The sequence below is a fragment of the Triticum aestivum genome, chromosome 5B (assembly GCF_018294505.1).
Source record: "Triticum aestivum cultivar Chinese Spring chromosome 5B, IWGSC CS RefSeq v2.1, whole genome shotgun sequence".
Taxonomy (NCBI): Eukaryota; Viridiplantae; Streptophyta; class Magnoliopsida; order Poales; family Poaceae; genus Triticum; species Triticum aestivum.
Genome location: NC_057807.1, coordinates 33,323,616 through 33,338,634, shown reverse-complemented (window position 1 = coordinate 33,338,634; position 15,019 = coordinate 33,323,616). Strand labels below are relative to the sequence as shown.

General features: G+C 43.9%; 1 protein-coding gene and 1 long non-coding RNA gene across 2 annotated transcripts; both read right to left on the bottom strand.

Annotated features, from left to right (window-relative positions):
• Positions 1-982: 982 nt before the first annotated feature.
• LOC123115529 (uncharacterized) lies at positions 983-1,787 on the bottom strand. The gene is made up of 3 exons (XR_006456653.1): positions 1,607-1,787; positions 1,233-1,336; positions 983-1,146 (listed from the first exon to the last, which is right to left on the bottom strand). It is a non-coding gene; the product is annotated as an uncharacterized lncRNA (long non-coding RNA).
• A 7,449-nt stretch (positions 1,788-9,236) lies between these two features.
• Positions 9,237-12,556, bottom strand: LOC123110235 (cytochrome P450 71C3-like). Its single transcript, XM_044530713.1, has 4 exons — positions 12,471-12,556; positions 11,720-12,149; positions 10,173-10,595; positions 9,237-9,869 (listed from the first exon to the last, which is right to left on the bottom strand). Exons 1-4 carry the CDS (start codon positions 12,554-12,556, stop codon positions 9,237-9,239), a joined length of 1,572 nt encoding a protein of 523 aa, XP_044386648.1.
• Positions 12,557-15,019: the final 2,463 nt, after the last annotated feature.

The window sequence follows — 15,019 nt, the reverse complement described above, 5'->3', positions numbered from 1 at the left end:
GACCCGGCAAAATTTGGCGCTCGCTATGATCGAGATTAGAGCATCTACAGCCGTGATGTAGATTAGAGCTTCTATGGGCCGGGCGCGTCCGCAGACACGGCTAAAAAATGCATTCCACATCCGGATATCTTAAATTAGAAACCTCAAATCCATATTATTACATGCAAAGCATCGATCTTTGAGCAAAGCTTCGTCCGGCTCCGCCGTACTCATGTCTGGCGGCCAATGCGCCCCTCAAAGTGTTTGTCCGGTCGCCGGCAAGGTAGAATAGGGCATGTGACACAAGTTGCCTCACGGGACACAAGGCGTCGCCGTCTCCCATGCCCTACTTTTTCTCGTCGGATCCCGGAAGCCGAACGGCGCAGGTCGACGTCAGATCTATGATGGACCCATCCTGGAACGAGCCGGTCAACGTCAAATCTATGATGGATCCGTCCTGGGATGAGCCGACGACGTCCACCAAGACGCGGTGATGGCGCCCGGATTGCTGCACCATACTGGGCACTGGATAATGTGATTCCGGCTCAACAACGTGCGCCAAGGCGAGGGCTGCCACCTTCGATCCATGCGAATATGCAAGAATTCTTCCCCTTCCTCGATCCACGTGTCAAGAAAGTTGTGACGTGCTTGATTCGTTCCATGGCCTACGCGAGTGAGTTGTTGCATAGTACTACGAGCCATACTCGAGTTGATTTCCCAGATCGCGATATGGCATACCGATTGATCACTGGAAAAAGAATAAAGTGACCAGTGGAAGTAGCAGGATCAATCGCATCATGAGAAAAGCGGCGAGTCGGTGGATCTCTTGCGGAGTACCAGCGAGAGCCAGGGGCGGAGCCAGGATGAAAAACGAGAGGGGGGCAAAGATGTGTATGTTTTTTTTTTCTGAGAGATGTGTACAAACTAACGGCTAGATCATTCAAAAGCTAAGCACACAAGCATACATAGTGTGGAAGATCACTCAAAAAAAATACATAGCGTGAAAGAAGTAAAATTGTATATTTTCTTATAAGATGATGTCAGCACGCACATACTTATGTCAAGTAAATTGCCCAAGTAAAATAAACTAACCATTTAAGTCCCAATAACTTGAGAAATATCAATATGTCGCTTTTGATATTTTTGAATTAATTAGTAGTCTTCAAGCTGCAAGAAAATGGAAACATGTTTAAATTGAGAAAGACTGTCAACATTCGTATTTGTAGATAAATAAATAAGCTTGATCACATTACCTCCTTCTGTTTCATCCCATGGCAATTTTTCCCATGAAAGTGTTTAACTGTCACCTCTGTATTGCGGGTTGTTGATTTTCCAAAGAATCTCTTCATTAGGTTCCCTGTCAATGTCAAATAGATGAACGTTAATTAAATTGGCATACGTTAGGTTTGATATTCCTATAGATTTTATTCTATCCCACGTATAGTATTTACACAAAATTAGTAAGTAAAGCTAACTCAATCAGCCTAATTACGAATCCATATATTACAATTTCTATTCATGGATATTTGACATGACAACCTTTCTAACATGAAAATCAGAATATAACAATAATCTGGAAATTAGAAGAAAGAAACTGAACCTACTCACCCTAGGGTTTACGACTTACCTTGATCGATCAATGGCGCAACGTTTTCCTTGTGCTAAACTGAAGGGCGGCCACCTGCAAGCCGCGGATCGAGGCGGCCGCCTGAGGCATGCCATGTAGGTGCAGCGCAGGGCGGCAGGCGTCGGCGGCTCGGCACATCACGCGGGCAGCAGAATAGTCCGGAGCCAGGCGGCGAACGCATCTGAGCAACTCCAACTCGTTAACTCCTGGAGGCTGTCATGCATGACGTGCGTGCATGGGCTTCCATTGATTTGAGTAGGCGGCCTCCTCGTATTGGGTTGTATCTAACGGGCTGGTTCTCTAAACCATTTATTTATTTCTCGTACATGGGCTTCGATTTTAACAGAAAAAATAATTGAGTGGGGGCAAACCTATTAGGCTGATCGGGGGCAACGCTTTGTATTATGACCCAAGTTCAAGTGGGCTGAGAAAACGAGTGGGGGCATTCGCCCCCACAGCCTATAAGCTAGATTCGCCCCTGAGAGCAACCACGATCAGCAGAGTTGCACAGCGGATTTGGATCGTGGCGGCGATAGTCTATCCTTAGGCAGGATGCCAATGTTAGAAATTTTGGGTTTGTGGTCTACCTCCTATTCCTCTGTACTTATCTGTGGTGTCGCTCACAATTCGTAATATCTAAGACTAGGGTTAGGCACCTTCTTATAATGTTTTTTCAAAGAGTTCACCTTTTATACAGATAAAATTCCTAGTTTTTTCAACTAATTTTTCAGGATAGACTCCAGACCAAATTACCAAACACGATCAAATTTGTCTATTAATTGATTGTACCCGTTGTGTCCCCGGAGTATGCGCTTGTGAGCAATGTGCCATAATAGAGTGTAAATTCCTCTAATTATGTAGATCAACATTAGGGTTGTAATCTAACTATACGATCTAGCTCCTTCCGATTACCACTGTACCTAGGTAGTCTTTTCAATATAAATTGTATATTCTATTTCACTGATAACCGACCAGCTTCCTTAAGCATATAACTTAAGTACGCTCCAACAAGTGATAATTCAATGATATTCAAGTAGAGTGATTCCATGCACAAATACATGTATACTTTATAATGAAGTATTACGAAGTAATTCATAGTAATTTAAGTATAGTTGCAGCCTTGCAGGACAGATAATTCCAACATGCCCGTGTTCGAGTTACATCGTCAATCTTGCTTCCTGCCGTCGACCCCTCCAGTTCTGGCAGTAACTAGCTCTACATAGTGGGAATATCACGCTTCAGCGTCAGAGATGCAATGCTTCAGAGTTTTTGTATTAAGTTTCGTACTGCCTATGCCTTCAATTTAGTATCATGTATTTGCTTCTGTACCATGCATATGTGACATATTTCCAAGTATCTACATATTTGCTTAGTTGATTACACAGCCATGGTCAATTGGTAATGCTTCAGAACTATTTTGTTCATGCTTCAACACTTGTCAAACTATGTTTTCGCTGGCTCACTAGTCACTGCCACATAAAATGCATATATATTGCATTTGACATGCTTTACCTGTAAGCGCACCTAGAATGTACTACATGATTTGTTTCTTAAACTTACAACACCATGGTTTAAGGAACTGGTAGTACATTTCTCATGCTTCAACCAGAATAAAATTGTGCTTCAAATTACATCAAAAAATGAATCATGACATTGCTTCGAGAAAAACGTGACCTTGAATTATGGAGCATGGCGTGTACCATTGGAAGAATATATTTAGATGGAAAGAAACATGAAATTCAAGGAAGCATCATGCATATGGAAACACCCTTATTATAGCGAAAACATGTGGAAGCAATGTGATTAAAGCAAGTTTATGAATATTATGGAAGCATATTTGCTACAAAATTGAATCAAATTAGATCGAAGCAAACTTCAATGGTGTCAGAAGTAGCACCGAGTAACAATGGGAGAAAAGTATGCTTCATGACTGAATAAAGCTTATTAGTACACAATTTTCTATCTAAATTATTGAAGAAAAGAAAATGAATTGTTACATTGATCCAATTTGGTTATATCAAATACAAAAATAAAAGTTTGAAGCAAATTTAAAATGTACTGGATGCTAATTTTAGTGCCAAAAATAAACAAAATTTCCTTTTTTCAGGGCGAAAAAGACAAAATTTCATTGAGAAAAATAATAAGAAAATAGGTCCTCGCTTGATTTTCAGGTGTAATTAGTTTGAGGAAAGAAAATTACATGGAAAGGAAGGTGGACCCATGTCCCAAATTATAACCAACCCTTATTTTTGGGAGCAACTAATTCTATGAAGCAGGTTACAAGGAAACTACATACAGAAAGACCCATGTTCTACTATATCCAACGACCAGAAGCAGTCTCATCGTAGGGTGTTGGGCTAGTCTGATGCCACACTAGGGATTCCCTAGTGCTCCCCGTAGCCAATAACAGGTTATGCTCTAACATACAGGTGATGCTCTAAACTAAGCTGCTTCTACAGTCCAGTGATACCATAATTTAAAAGTTTTTTCCTGAGAAAGCGGGCGAGCACACACCCAGAAAAGATTATGCCGAACTTGTATCTTCAATTGGCATGCAGGGGCTAATTACATTGACTCATCTTCCAACACAAGTAGTGGGGCAAGTGCCTACACTTATAAAACATCCAATGTTGATTAGATATAACTTAAAACATACTGAATCTAATAAAGAGAGAAATGCGATAAGTTAAGATTCGTTATCAAAATCAACATTTATATTAAATGGGAAGATGTTTACCTTCTTGATCCCAGCTCAAGGAACATCAGAGACGAACATACCTTATTTTCCCGTGATAGGGTAAGTGCCTACACATATAAAACCATCACATTTAGATTAGATACATCTATGACTTCTTCTTCTTTTTTTTTTTTTTTTTTTGCGGAAGATACATCTATGATTTCAAGGTGAAAAAAAATACTCCTTTATACAGGGGAGATGCTTGCCTTTTACAATGTCCTCTCCATGTTCCGATACAATTACATTTAAGTTTTTAGTTTTCCGGCTAAGTTTGGTAGCATCAAATATTTTTACCCGTAAAGAATGCATAAAATAAACTTCCAAAACATACTTTTCATAATGCTATGGTCAGCATAAATTAAGCAATTCATAGTTACAACATAGAATTAACTTACCGAAACATCTTTTTCTTCATTTAATTCATTCCCTTGATTGAAATGATCCCAACATATTTCTATCAATATGTTTTCCAACTAGAGAAATTACAAAAGCCAAGAGTGTATCACATGAAATGTATATATGGAAAATAAACCCTTACAACCAGGTATACTCACCCGCTCATCCCTCTCCCTCTCCTTCACATGAGAATTTTCTTGTTTTGTGGTTTTTGAAATATGTAATGGCTACAACTTTAAAAATATTTCATATAAAAAGCACCTCCACTAAAAGAGCATACTCTATAATCCATGCTCCACACTACGCAATATTTAAATCAACGATAATATATAATCCCTTTAGAAAACATTCTTGTTACTATCAAATGAACTTCAGTTATGTATACACATTTCATTATCAATAGAGTAATCTACACTTCTTAATGCATATATATACATACTCATTTACTAAATTAATTGTGATTATACCGGATACTCCACCTAGAAGTACAACTTAAGATGTTTACACCCTACGTACCAGGTACTCTTATTTTATCTTAGCTACATCGGTTGGGGATGGCTGTTTTGGCTCTGGGGTGCACGTGCTCCCTCATAGACAGTAAAGTAAAATAAAATTAAAAAAATTAGATATTCACGTTAGTGTAGCCAGTGTGCTTGACGAAACAGAATAGCAATGCTTTGTGGGTCAAGAAACAAAAATAAGTGTAACATTTGGCGTTCGACTTGTCTTTATTACATATAGGTCAAAATGCTTAAGATTTTCTCGAAAAAATTTGCAGGTAGCATTTGGGACAATGAACATATTTTTTTTTTAAATCTGATTTTTGCAACAAAAAAAAAATAGTGCGCTGGAGCATATATGCTCCCAAGAGTTGAATTGGATTTCTTGTACTAACGTAAACTATGTACTCTTCGATCAAATTGATTACAATAACCATCCTGACATACTTGTGTGTATATAGTTATCCATGCAAAAAGGGCCATGGATATGCCCCTAAAAAAGGGCCACAAATATGGCAAGTGGTTGAACTAGCAGTACATTAAGTAGATCGTTTAATTAGAAACACAAATACTTGCTCCTTATTGGATTATAATGCAACTCATTAACCCAATCTTTTTTTAACACAGTAAAGACGCAAGCACTCATATACACGTGCATGCACTCAGCCTATGAATGCACACACGCACACCCTACCCCTATGAGCACCTCCGAAAGACTGAGCCGACATATCATCTTGAAATTTACTAGTCACCGTAGGCACCTCGTTGGGTGTCATCGCCGTCAGCGCCAAAGCGCGGAGCTTTTGCTCGACAGCTCACCCGTGCCACACGAGGTCATCAAGACAATCGCGGCGATTCCAGACTCCCAGATCTGGATCCGGGCGTCTCCCCAGTGAAGGAGAGCGAGCCCGAGCCACCTGACGCTATCCCCTCACCCGCCCACCTGACCAAGAGGACCGGCTGATCTGCCCAGGACATCCCCCCCCCAAGAGCTAGCATCTAGAGAGCACACCACTACCCGGAACCACGATATCCACGCCGCCGGCCGACCCCCACTTCCAAATCAGGCCAGATCCGGCCGTTAATCCGATCGCGCGCCACCTCCCGGGTCAGGAGCTCTGCGGCCACCGCGCCGCTGCCACGCCACTGGGCACCGCGGCCGCCCAGTGCCGCCACCCGAGGTCGCCGTCCCGCGCCGTCCCCACACGGGCAGAGGAGGAGGAAGGGCTTCGCCGCTGCCGTGCCATTCGGGCTTTGCCTGTGAGCGCCTGTCCACGGTGGCGAGGAGGAGGGGAGGGAGGCGGGGTCGAGGGCCTGGCGGCTACGCCCCCCCCCCCCGGTGCGTCACGGGATGGAAGGGAGGAGGGGGAGATCCCGTCGTCATCGCTTGCTTCACTCCCAACCAAACAACGATCGGATCGATCGGATCAGATCAAAAACAAGAAATTGTCGTGCACAACTTGAAGCTCTTATTATACACTCTTTTAAACATCTCGAAAACTTTTAATCTTGAATTGAAGAATTTGATGCCGTCCAACGGCCGAAACATTTCCTCATAGCTCAACCGTCGCCATTGTCTTGGTCATATCATAGGCGGTCACCGGTTGTAGCTCCACCATCGTCCGGTTGCAGCTCTCACCGCCGACGGTCATAGCAACACCATGGCAGCTCGCATGGCCGTGGACCCTATTCCAGCTCCGCCATCCTCCCCCTTGACCCCGCCGGCGTGCTCGCTCGCAACAACGTATGTCAGCAATGGCTCCTAGCCGCCGTGATGCGGCAGGGTGACTAGTATGGGCTCACACCCTTGCATGCTACAGCAAGGAGGGTGGGGCCGACCCGCAAAAAAGGAGGGTGGAGCCGTGAAAATGGATGCACGGCGGCTGGGGGGTGGGGGTTGCGGACAGACGGGAGTCGTGTTTTGGTCTTCAAAAAAAGAGTCGCGTTTTGGACGGATGATTTTTTTTCTTGGTACGACAGCTTATGGAGAGATATAGGGAGCAAAAGAAGGACTTGCATATGGTGTTCATTGACTTGGAGAAGGCCTATGATAAGATACCGCGGAATGTCATATGGTGGGCCTTGGAGAAACACAAAGTCCTAGCAAAGTACATTACCCTCATCAAGGACATGTACGATAATGTTGTGACAAGTGTTTGAACAAGTGATGTCGACACTGATGACTTCCCAATTAAGATAGTACTGCATCAGGGGTCAGCTTTGAGCCCTTATCTTTTTGCATTGGTGATGGATGAAGTCACAAGGGATATACAAGGAGATATCCCATGGTGTATGCTCTTTGCGGATGATGTGGTGCTAGTTGATGATAGTCGGGCGGGGGTAAATAGGAAGTTAGAGTTATGGAGACAAACCTTGGAATCGAAAGGGTTTAGGCTTAGTAGAACTAAAACCGAGTACATGATGTGCGGTTTCAGTACTACTAGGTGTGAGGAGGAGGAGGTTAACCTTGATGGTCAGATGGTACCTCAGAAGGACACCTTTCGGTATTTGGGGTCAATGCTGCAGGAGGATGGGGGTATTGATGAAGATGTGAACCATCGGATCAAAGCCGGATGGATGAAGTGGCGCCAAGCTTCTGGCATTCTCTGTGACAAGAGAGTGCCACAAAAGCTAAAAGGCAAGTTCTACAGGACGGCAGTTCGACCCGCAATGTTGTATGGTGCTGAGTGTTGGCCGACTAAAAGGCGACATGTTCAACAGTTAGGTGTGGCGGAGATGCATATGTGGAGACGGATGTGTGGCCACACGAGGAAGGATCGAGTCCGGAATGATGCTATACGAGATAGAGTTGGGGTAGCACCAATTGAAGTGAAGCTTGTCCAACATCGTCTGAGATGGTTTGGACATATCCAGCGCAGGCCTCCAGAAGCTCCAGTGCATAGCGGACGGCTAAAGTGTGCGGAGAATGTCAAGAGAGGGCGGGGTAGACCGAATTTGACATGGGAGGAGTCCGTTAAGAGAGACCTGAAGGATTGGAGTATCACCAAAGAGCTAGCTATGGACAGGGGTGCATGAAAGCTTGCTATCCATGTGCCAGAGCCATGAGTTGGTTGCGAGATCTTATGGGTTTCACCTCTAGTCTACCCCAACTTGCTTGGGACTAAAGGCTTTGTTGTTGTTGTTGTTGTTGTTGTTTTGGACGGATGATTAAATAAATTATCTTAAAACAAACAAATTCCCATGTGCACGTACGGCACTAGCTATAGGTGCATGTGCACACCACGACGCATGCATGGGTCACGAAGAACCATACAAGCACCCGCAGCACCATTTAGAAAGAACCCTTCAACATTTGATTTAACCCGTCCTAAAACAGGCCGATACCATGGGGTCACACAAGGGTAAGCCCCTCCTATAGTGCATGTGGGATTAAGACGAGGGAAGATGGTTGAAATCGGTGCATTTCCCTTAATTGGGTCGTACTTCAGATCCACAGCAAGCGAAAAAAGTGTATCAATGTAGTTGCGAACAAACCAGACAGATACCTTGATGGGGGGAGCTAGCTTAGAGTGTACCAATTCGTTCGTTACATGCCACAGCCTCCAAAACAACATCATCACCCTAAGTCGCTTTGTATCATCAATTTCAGAGATTAGCTGGCCGAACCAATCTGCTCCAGTTGAACGAATAGTTCTGAACTTCTGATGTCAGCAAGATCCAACACAGCTGTGCTTTCACAACAAATCTCATAACAACAATGCATTCACTTATATGAAAAGGAAAATTTTGACTACAAAAAGACAAATCCATATGGCCTTGCCTCCAAAGCACATAATATAAGTCCATCACAACTCAAATAGATTATTTTCCATGGCTACTACAACATAACTGCACTACAACCAGTGCATTGAACTTCTGGTCCATCTTCTCGATCGACAGCAACAATAGATGGACAACATGCTTATTTTAGCCCTCACCTTAATTATTGCGCACAAGTCTAAATAGGCATACACTTGGGATCGGGGGGCACTAGTTATTAGGCAATCTTTGGAACAAGGTAGAGTTTCTCATTTCGGCGAAGCATCAGCCCGAACGTCTCAGCCACACTAACCTTTCGACCAGCACCATCTTTCTCACTGGGAACCTCCCAGTCAAAATGGTACATGAGATTTACTAGCATGATCTCCATTGTCGCGAGTGCGAAATTTGCCCCGGGACAAATCCTTCGCCCAGATCCAAATGGCAGGTACTTAAAATCTTGACCCAAGCTGCTAGATTTCTCCTGACCATCTTGTAGGAACCTCTCTGGCATGAAATCCTCTGGCCTCTCCCAAGCTTTTGGGTCTCTCCCGATGGCCCAACCGTTCACAAGGATACGTGTTTTGGCGGGTATGTCGTATCCGTCGATGTTGCAATCAGCGGTGGAGTAGTGTGGGATGAGTAAAGGCCCTGGTGGGTGCAAGCGCAGGGCCTCTTTCATGGTTGCCTTTAGGTAGGGCAGGCTGCTGAGGTCCTCCTCCGTAATCATGTCCAACTTTTTTTCCTTGGACGATGCAAACGTCCTTACCTCGGTTTGTAGTTTCTTCACAACATGTCTGTTGTTGATAAGCTCGGCCATGGCGTATTCCAGCACCAGATAGGATGTTTCTATGGCTGCCTCAAATATGTTCTGGTAAGACCAAAGAAAAGGGTCCGATTTTAATTAGTGTATATATCAAGTACCATGTATATGTATGTATGTATGTGTACTAATATGTAATGATTAGCTATATATGCAAAAACATGGACACTATATATGGATTTTTAGGGGCTATATATAACCTTTAAATCAATCTTTGAATTTACAATGGAAAAACTGTATATAACTTTAGCAATCGGAAAACTATGTAGTATAACTTTTAAATCAACCATGAATTTGCAAATGGAAAAACTATAAGTGAAATAAATAAATGAAAAAGAAACAAGCACGCACCATCAAGAGTGACTTGACATTATCGTCGGTGAGACCGTACTCTTGCTGTAGAGAGAGGAAAACATGGATGAAGTCGGCAGAATTATCTTGCTTCAAGTTTATGTGCTCCTTGATGACCTCTTCCAGCAAGGCGTCCCACTTGTTGAGGTGTCGCTGAACCTTCCAGCAGACCAGCCTGAAGAGGACCTCCGTCAGTGGCCACCTAGGGATGAAGTTCTCAAAGTTGAATCCCACGAGAAGGTCGACGTTAGTCTCGGTCATCTCTCTGAAGAGCGTGTTGCGGCCTTTCTTCCGGTGGGTCGCTCCCAGCACCGAGCGACTTACGACATCGTTGGTGTAGGCGGCCAGGAATTCGCTCATGTCCACTGCTATGGATGGAGCGTTGGTGGCCGCCTCACGGATCTTGTTGACGACGAGGCACACCTGCACTAGTATATTACGTTAAAAGCCAGCCAGCCAGCCAAATGAGTGGAGGTTTTCACTTTCAGTTTTAGAAAAATGTCAGCAACAATTAAAATCACCGAAATTCAATGAATATTAGTGATCTCGTTTGCATTTACCCAGAGCGCTGAAATATTCACTCTCGAGCTAAACCAAATATTTTAACCTTTTCTAAAATATACAGGAAAATATTTGAAAAATCGGAAAGGTGTGGCTACTTCGGGTGTACTACACCCGACTTAGCAAAAAACTAAAAAACCAGTATCAAGCAAGGTCAAAAAAATCTAAAACTTTGTGACATCAAACCTTCTCATACGTTTATGGTTCTAGCAAAATTTCATCCAAACCTAACATCTGTCTCGAAGGGCCGTTGGCCGAATTTTATTAGAAAGAAGAAACAGAGTGTGTGTGTGTTACAAACTGGTGGACAGTCTAGGCGGACTAGAACTGAGCAGGCCAGCAAGCCGGATCGGCAGAGGCACACATCGAGCGAAATATCACGCAGCTAAGTCAGTGATACATCCAGCAGCACGCCAGGTAGCCATCTCTTCTCTAACAAGAACAAGGACTCACTCCGCACTACTGGCCGTATGATCGAAGATCCTAGAATTATGCTCCTTACAAACCTGCCAGTGGATGACAAAACTAACATATGAGGAGCTCTCACCAAAAAGAACAAAATCACTGCTCAAACAATGCAGAAAACTTGGACGAGCGAATTTGTTCTTTTTGGTGAAAGTTTCTCCCACGTTAGTTTTGGATGAAATTTTGCAAGAACCCCAAACATATGATAAAGTTTAATGTCATAAATTTTCAGATTTTTTGGATTTGGTTTGACAGGTTTTTTCAAAAAAAAAATGCTTACTCGTGTGTAGTACACCCGAGGAGAGTTGAAAATCCAGTCTCAAGAAAAATTCATATGTTCTACTGAAGTTGCCGAAATATTTTGACCGAACTGAAACCCAGTCGATTTTATTGAAATCTCACTGAAAGTACTCTAAAGCTCTTTTACGGTATGGGCTTTTACGGGATCTACTAGAGATGCTCTAACATCAGGATCGTACAGCTGAAGATTGACGGCTAAGTAGGTAAGTGTAGGTACGTACCTCTTCTTGACGGCCATTTGCCAAGGAGTGCACCTTCTTGGCGCTGAGCAGGTGCGTGTTGACGAGCTTCCTGGTGTGCTGCCAGTACTCGCCCAGTGGAGAGAAGGCGACGTCGGTGGTGTTGTAGCGTAGGATGTGGGAGGCCATGGACCACGGGCGCGACGCGAGGATGTGGTCGTGGGTGCGCATGACGGCCTCGGCGGCGCTGGGCGAGGAGACTATGACGGTAGGCACGGCGCCGGCGCGGAGGAAGAGGAGGCCGTTGTGGCCGTACTTGTCGACCAGGTGCTGGAGGGAGATGTGGGTCTGGGCGTCGATGTGGTGGAGGTAGCCGACGATGGGGAGGCTTCCCGGATGCGAAGGCGGGAGCCGCAGCTTGCGTCCGGTCTTGGTGGAGCTCCTTACCGATGCTAGCAGTAAAAGCAGTAAGGGCATTTTCAATGCAGAGGCGCTTGTTTGGGCGCTTGCATCATTAAAAAAAAGAATTAATCAATAAGCACCGGTGGAGGAGTCCGCCTCTCCAACGCATGAGCGTCAGGTTGAGCGCTTAGCTGATTTTTTAAATGTCGAGCTAGCGCCCGACTAGCGTCAAAACAGATGCATGCAAAAAAAAAAAGGCTCAAGCGCCCGATGTCAGGAGAGGCATCGATGCCAAGGGAAATCCTGGGATTGACCAGGAATCGAACGGAACGGCCGGGAAAGAGACCCTGGCGCCTGGGCTAAGCGCCCGCATTGTAGATGCCCTAAGGGTACTAGGACGAGGAGCAGTGCCGCCGGCGAGGACGTGCCATGGCCGACGGCGAGCTGAAGGTAGTGGTGGGCAGCTTCAAGAGCCATGTATGGCGTCCACAGGTGACCTGGAGCGTCCACAGGTGCCTTGTTCTAGCTAGCTAGCGTGCGGTGCGAACGAACATGCGTAGATTGACTTACGCGCCTACCAACGATCGATGGCCCAAACAAAACAAATGCATGCTCATGTCCACCGCCGTGGATGGAGCGTTTTTTGGACTGATGACACGACACGACACGTCCGTCCGTCCGTACAATGCATGCTGCTGTGCCGTGCCTGTACGTCTACGTCTTTAACTACCGTAAATTTTAAGTTTCCGAAATTCAAGCTTGACCATAAATTTAATTACCGAGATCGACTGCGGCGGGGGCAAAAATTATACCACTCATTTTGTATTTTCAATATGAACTCAGTGGTATAATTTCAATTTGTAAAAATTATACCGCCGAGCAATTCAGGATGATGAAACACAGCTGTGGTGACGGCCTCGCCCTTGATGGTTTTTGCGGTCAATGCTCGGTCTCGGCCACCTCCTTTGCCAAAAGGATCATCGGCCGTTTCCGCCGGTTGTGGAGGTGCCTCGATCAAGTCCGGAGGAATCATCGACGTCGTCAAACACACAAGTCCATTTCCCATGCCATGCCATGGCAACCAATTTTACAACTCCCTCCCTGCGTATGCATGCATGGATGCATGAGGTCGGCTCATGCCAGGTACTACGTACGCCTTTGCCGCCATCCCCTTGTAATCGACGAATACCGACGGAGTGGGGCCCGTCGTCGAGCTTGTCTGCGCGTACTATGTGCGCCTTGACCGTCCTCATGTGCATCGCACACTTGGACGTCCTCATGTGTCATCCCAATCATCGAGCATACCGACTAGCAATTCACAATCTCGCCCTCTATCTATTGATTTATTATTCTCACCCACCAAACCATACCATAATTTAACTTATTACTAGGTAATTGCCCGTGCGTTGAACGGAAACATAAATATTCTAGTACTTTCGCAATAAATGTGTGAAACATAAACCTTTAGGATGTTAAACACATAAACAATTTTTTATAGGTAAATTACTCTTCTTCTAATTTCACGCACTATATCTGCCTCGCCACCTATGTCAGTACTGCATCTAGGCCGTAGTCCCCCGACCACCCCACCAACACACTTTGGGTTTCGAAGATGTATCATGTAGTTATGCTATACCATTTCATGTTATGCTTTTCATTAGCAAGGTGCACCTGAGGTTTCCAATAGCATCATGTGATAAACTTCTCTCTCTCTTACCTCCTCCCTCATCTATCTGTAGCTCCCTCCCACCTTTCATTTAACCCTCTTTCTCTCATGATTTTTTATATCTCTCAAAGTGAGGAGGGGGCATGGTTGTTGTCGCAAGACGCCACCACAACACAGTGAGGCAAGAGGATAGAGGGAGATTGGACTTTAAAATGGACATATACCATCTAGAATTAAATCCGTATTAGTATCACTCACCATCACGCATCCATGACACTTTTACAAGGTACACAATTGTCAACAATTCCGTAGAAACTCATAACGAGCTTTGAAGTTCACCAACGACATATATGTACATTCCTTAAGGGAAATTTAGCTACAAGTCTCATCCAAATGTAGCATAGATATCTCGAAATTTCGGTCAAGTGAATAATTCAGAATTTTATTGTCGGAAACCATATTCATTTAAACCATCACGCACGCACGCACGCACGCACGTTCTATTATTTATTTTGCCTTTTTCACTCAAGTAAAGCATCACTTCGTACAAGTTGAGGACTCTGTCATTTCCATGACAATCTTAAAATATATCATTATGACAAAAATTCAAAAAAAAAGACAGGCATCGACAAAGATAATCGTTTTCAGAAATTTTTAAGACTATTCTCTGAAACATTCTCTGAAAAAAGGTGCAAGAATTACATAAATGCATATCATCTCCAATTTTGTGTACCAGCCACAAATAAACTTAGATATTAATTTCCCTTTTAGCACATCCATGTTATTATAGTATTCTCCTTCAGTGAACGGTAAGCTCCAATTGAAAATCAGGCAAGTAAACTGGTACAAAGAGAAATAAGTTAGACATATGTTGTAGCATAAGATTACAGTGAAGAAATTGTAAAGCAATATCTTCTGACGATCATTGCAGAATTTCTATCATTCCTAAACAATAAGATACTGATGGATATTTTTGTAAAAATCTCGTACGGAAAGGGGAATCAACATCAAGATGTTCTTCCTATGCTTGAACAGCAAGCTCCTTGTTGGTTTATGCATCAAGAGGCAATAAGCTTCAAATAGTGAACAAATACACCAATATATCAGAGGTCATATTCCAGGGAATAGCTTAATAAAAAACATTTGAAAGTTATAAAAGCAAAATTCAATGGTATGACTGAGCTGCTTGCTATGGTTCATTTGAGACAATCTTCAGGACATGAAAGCAAAAGCTACAGAGAGTTTGTGACATTGTTGACACCGTTGCTTACCTT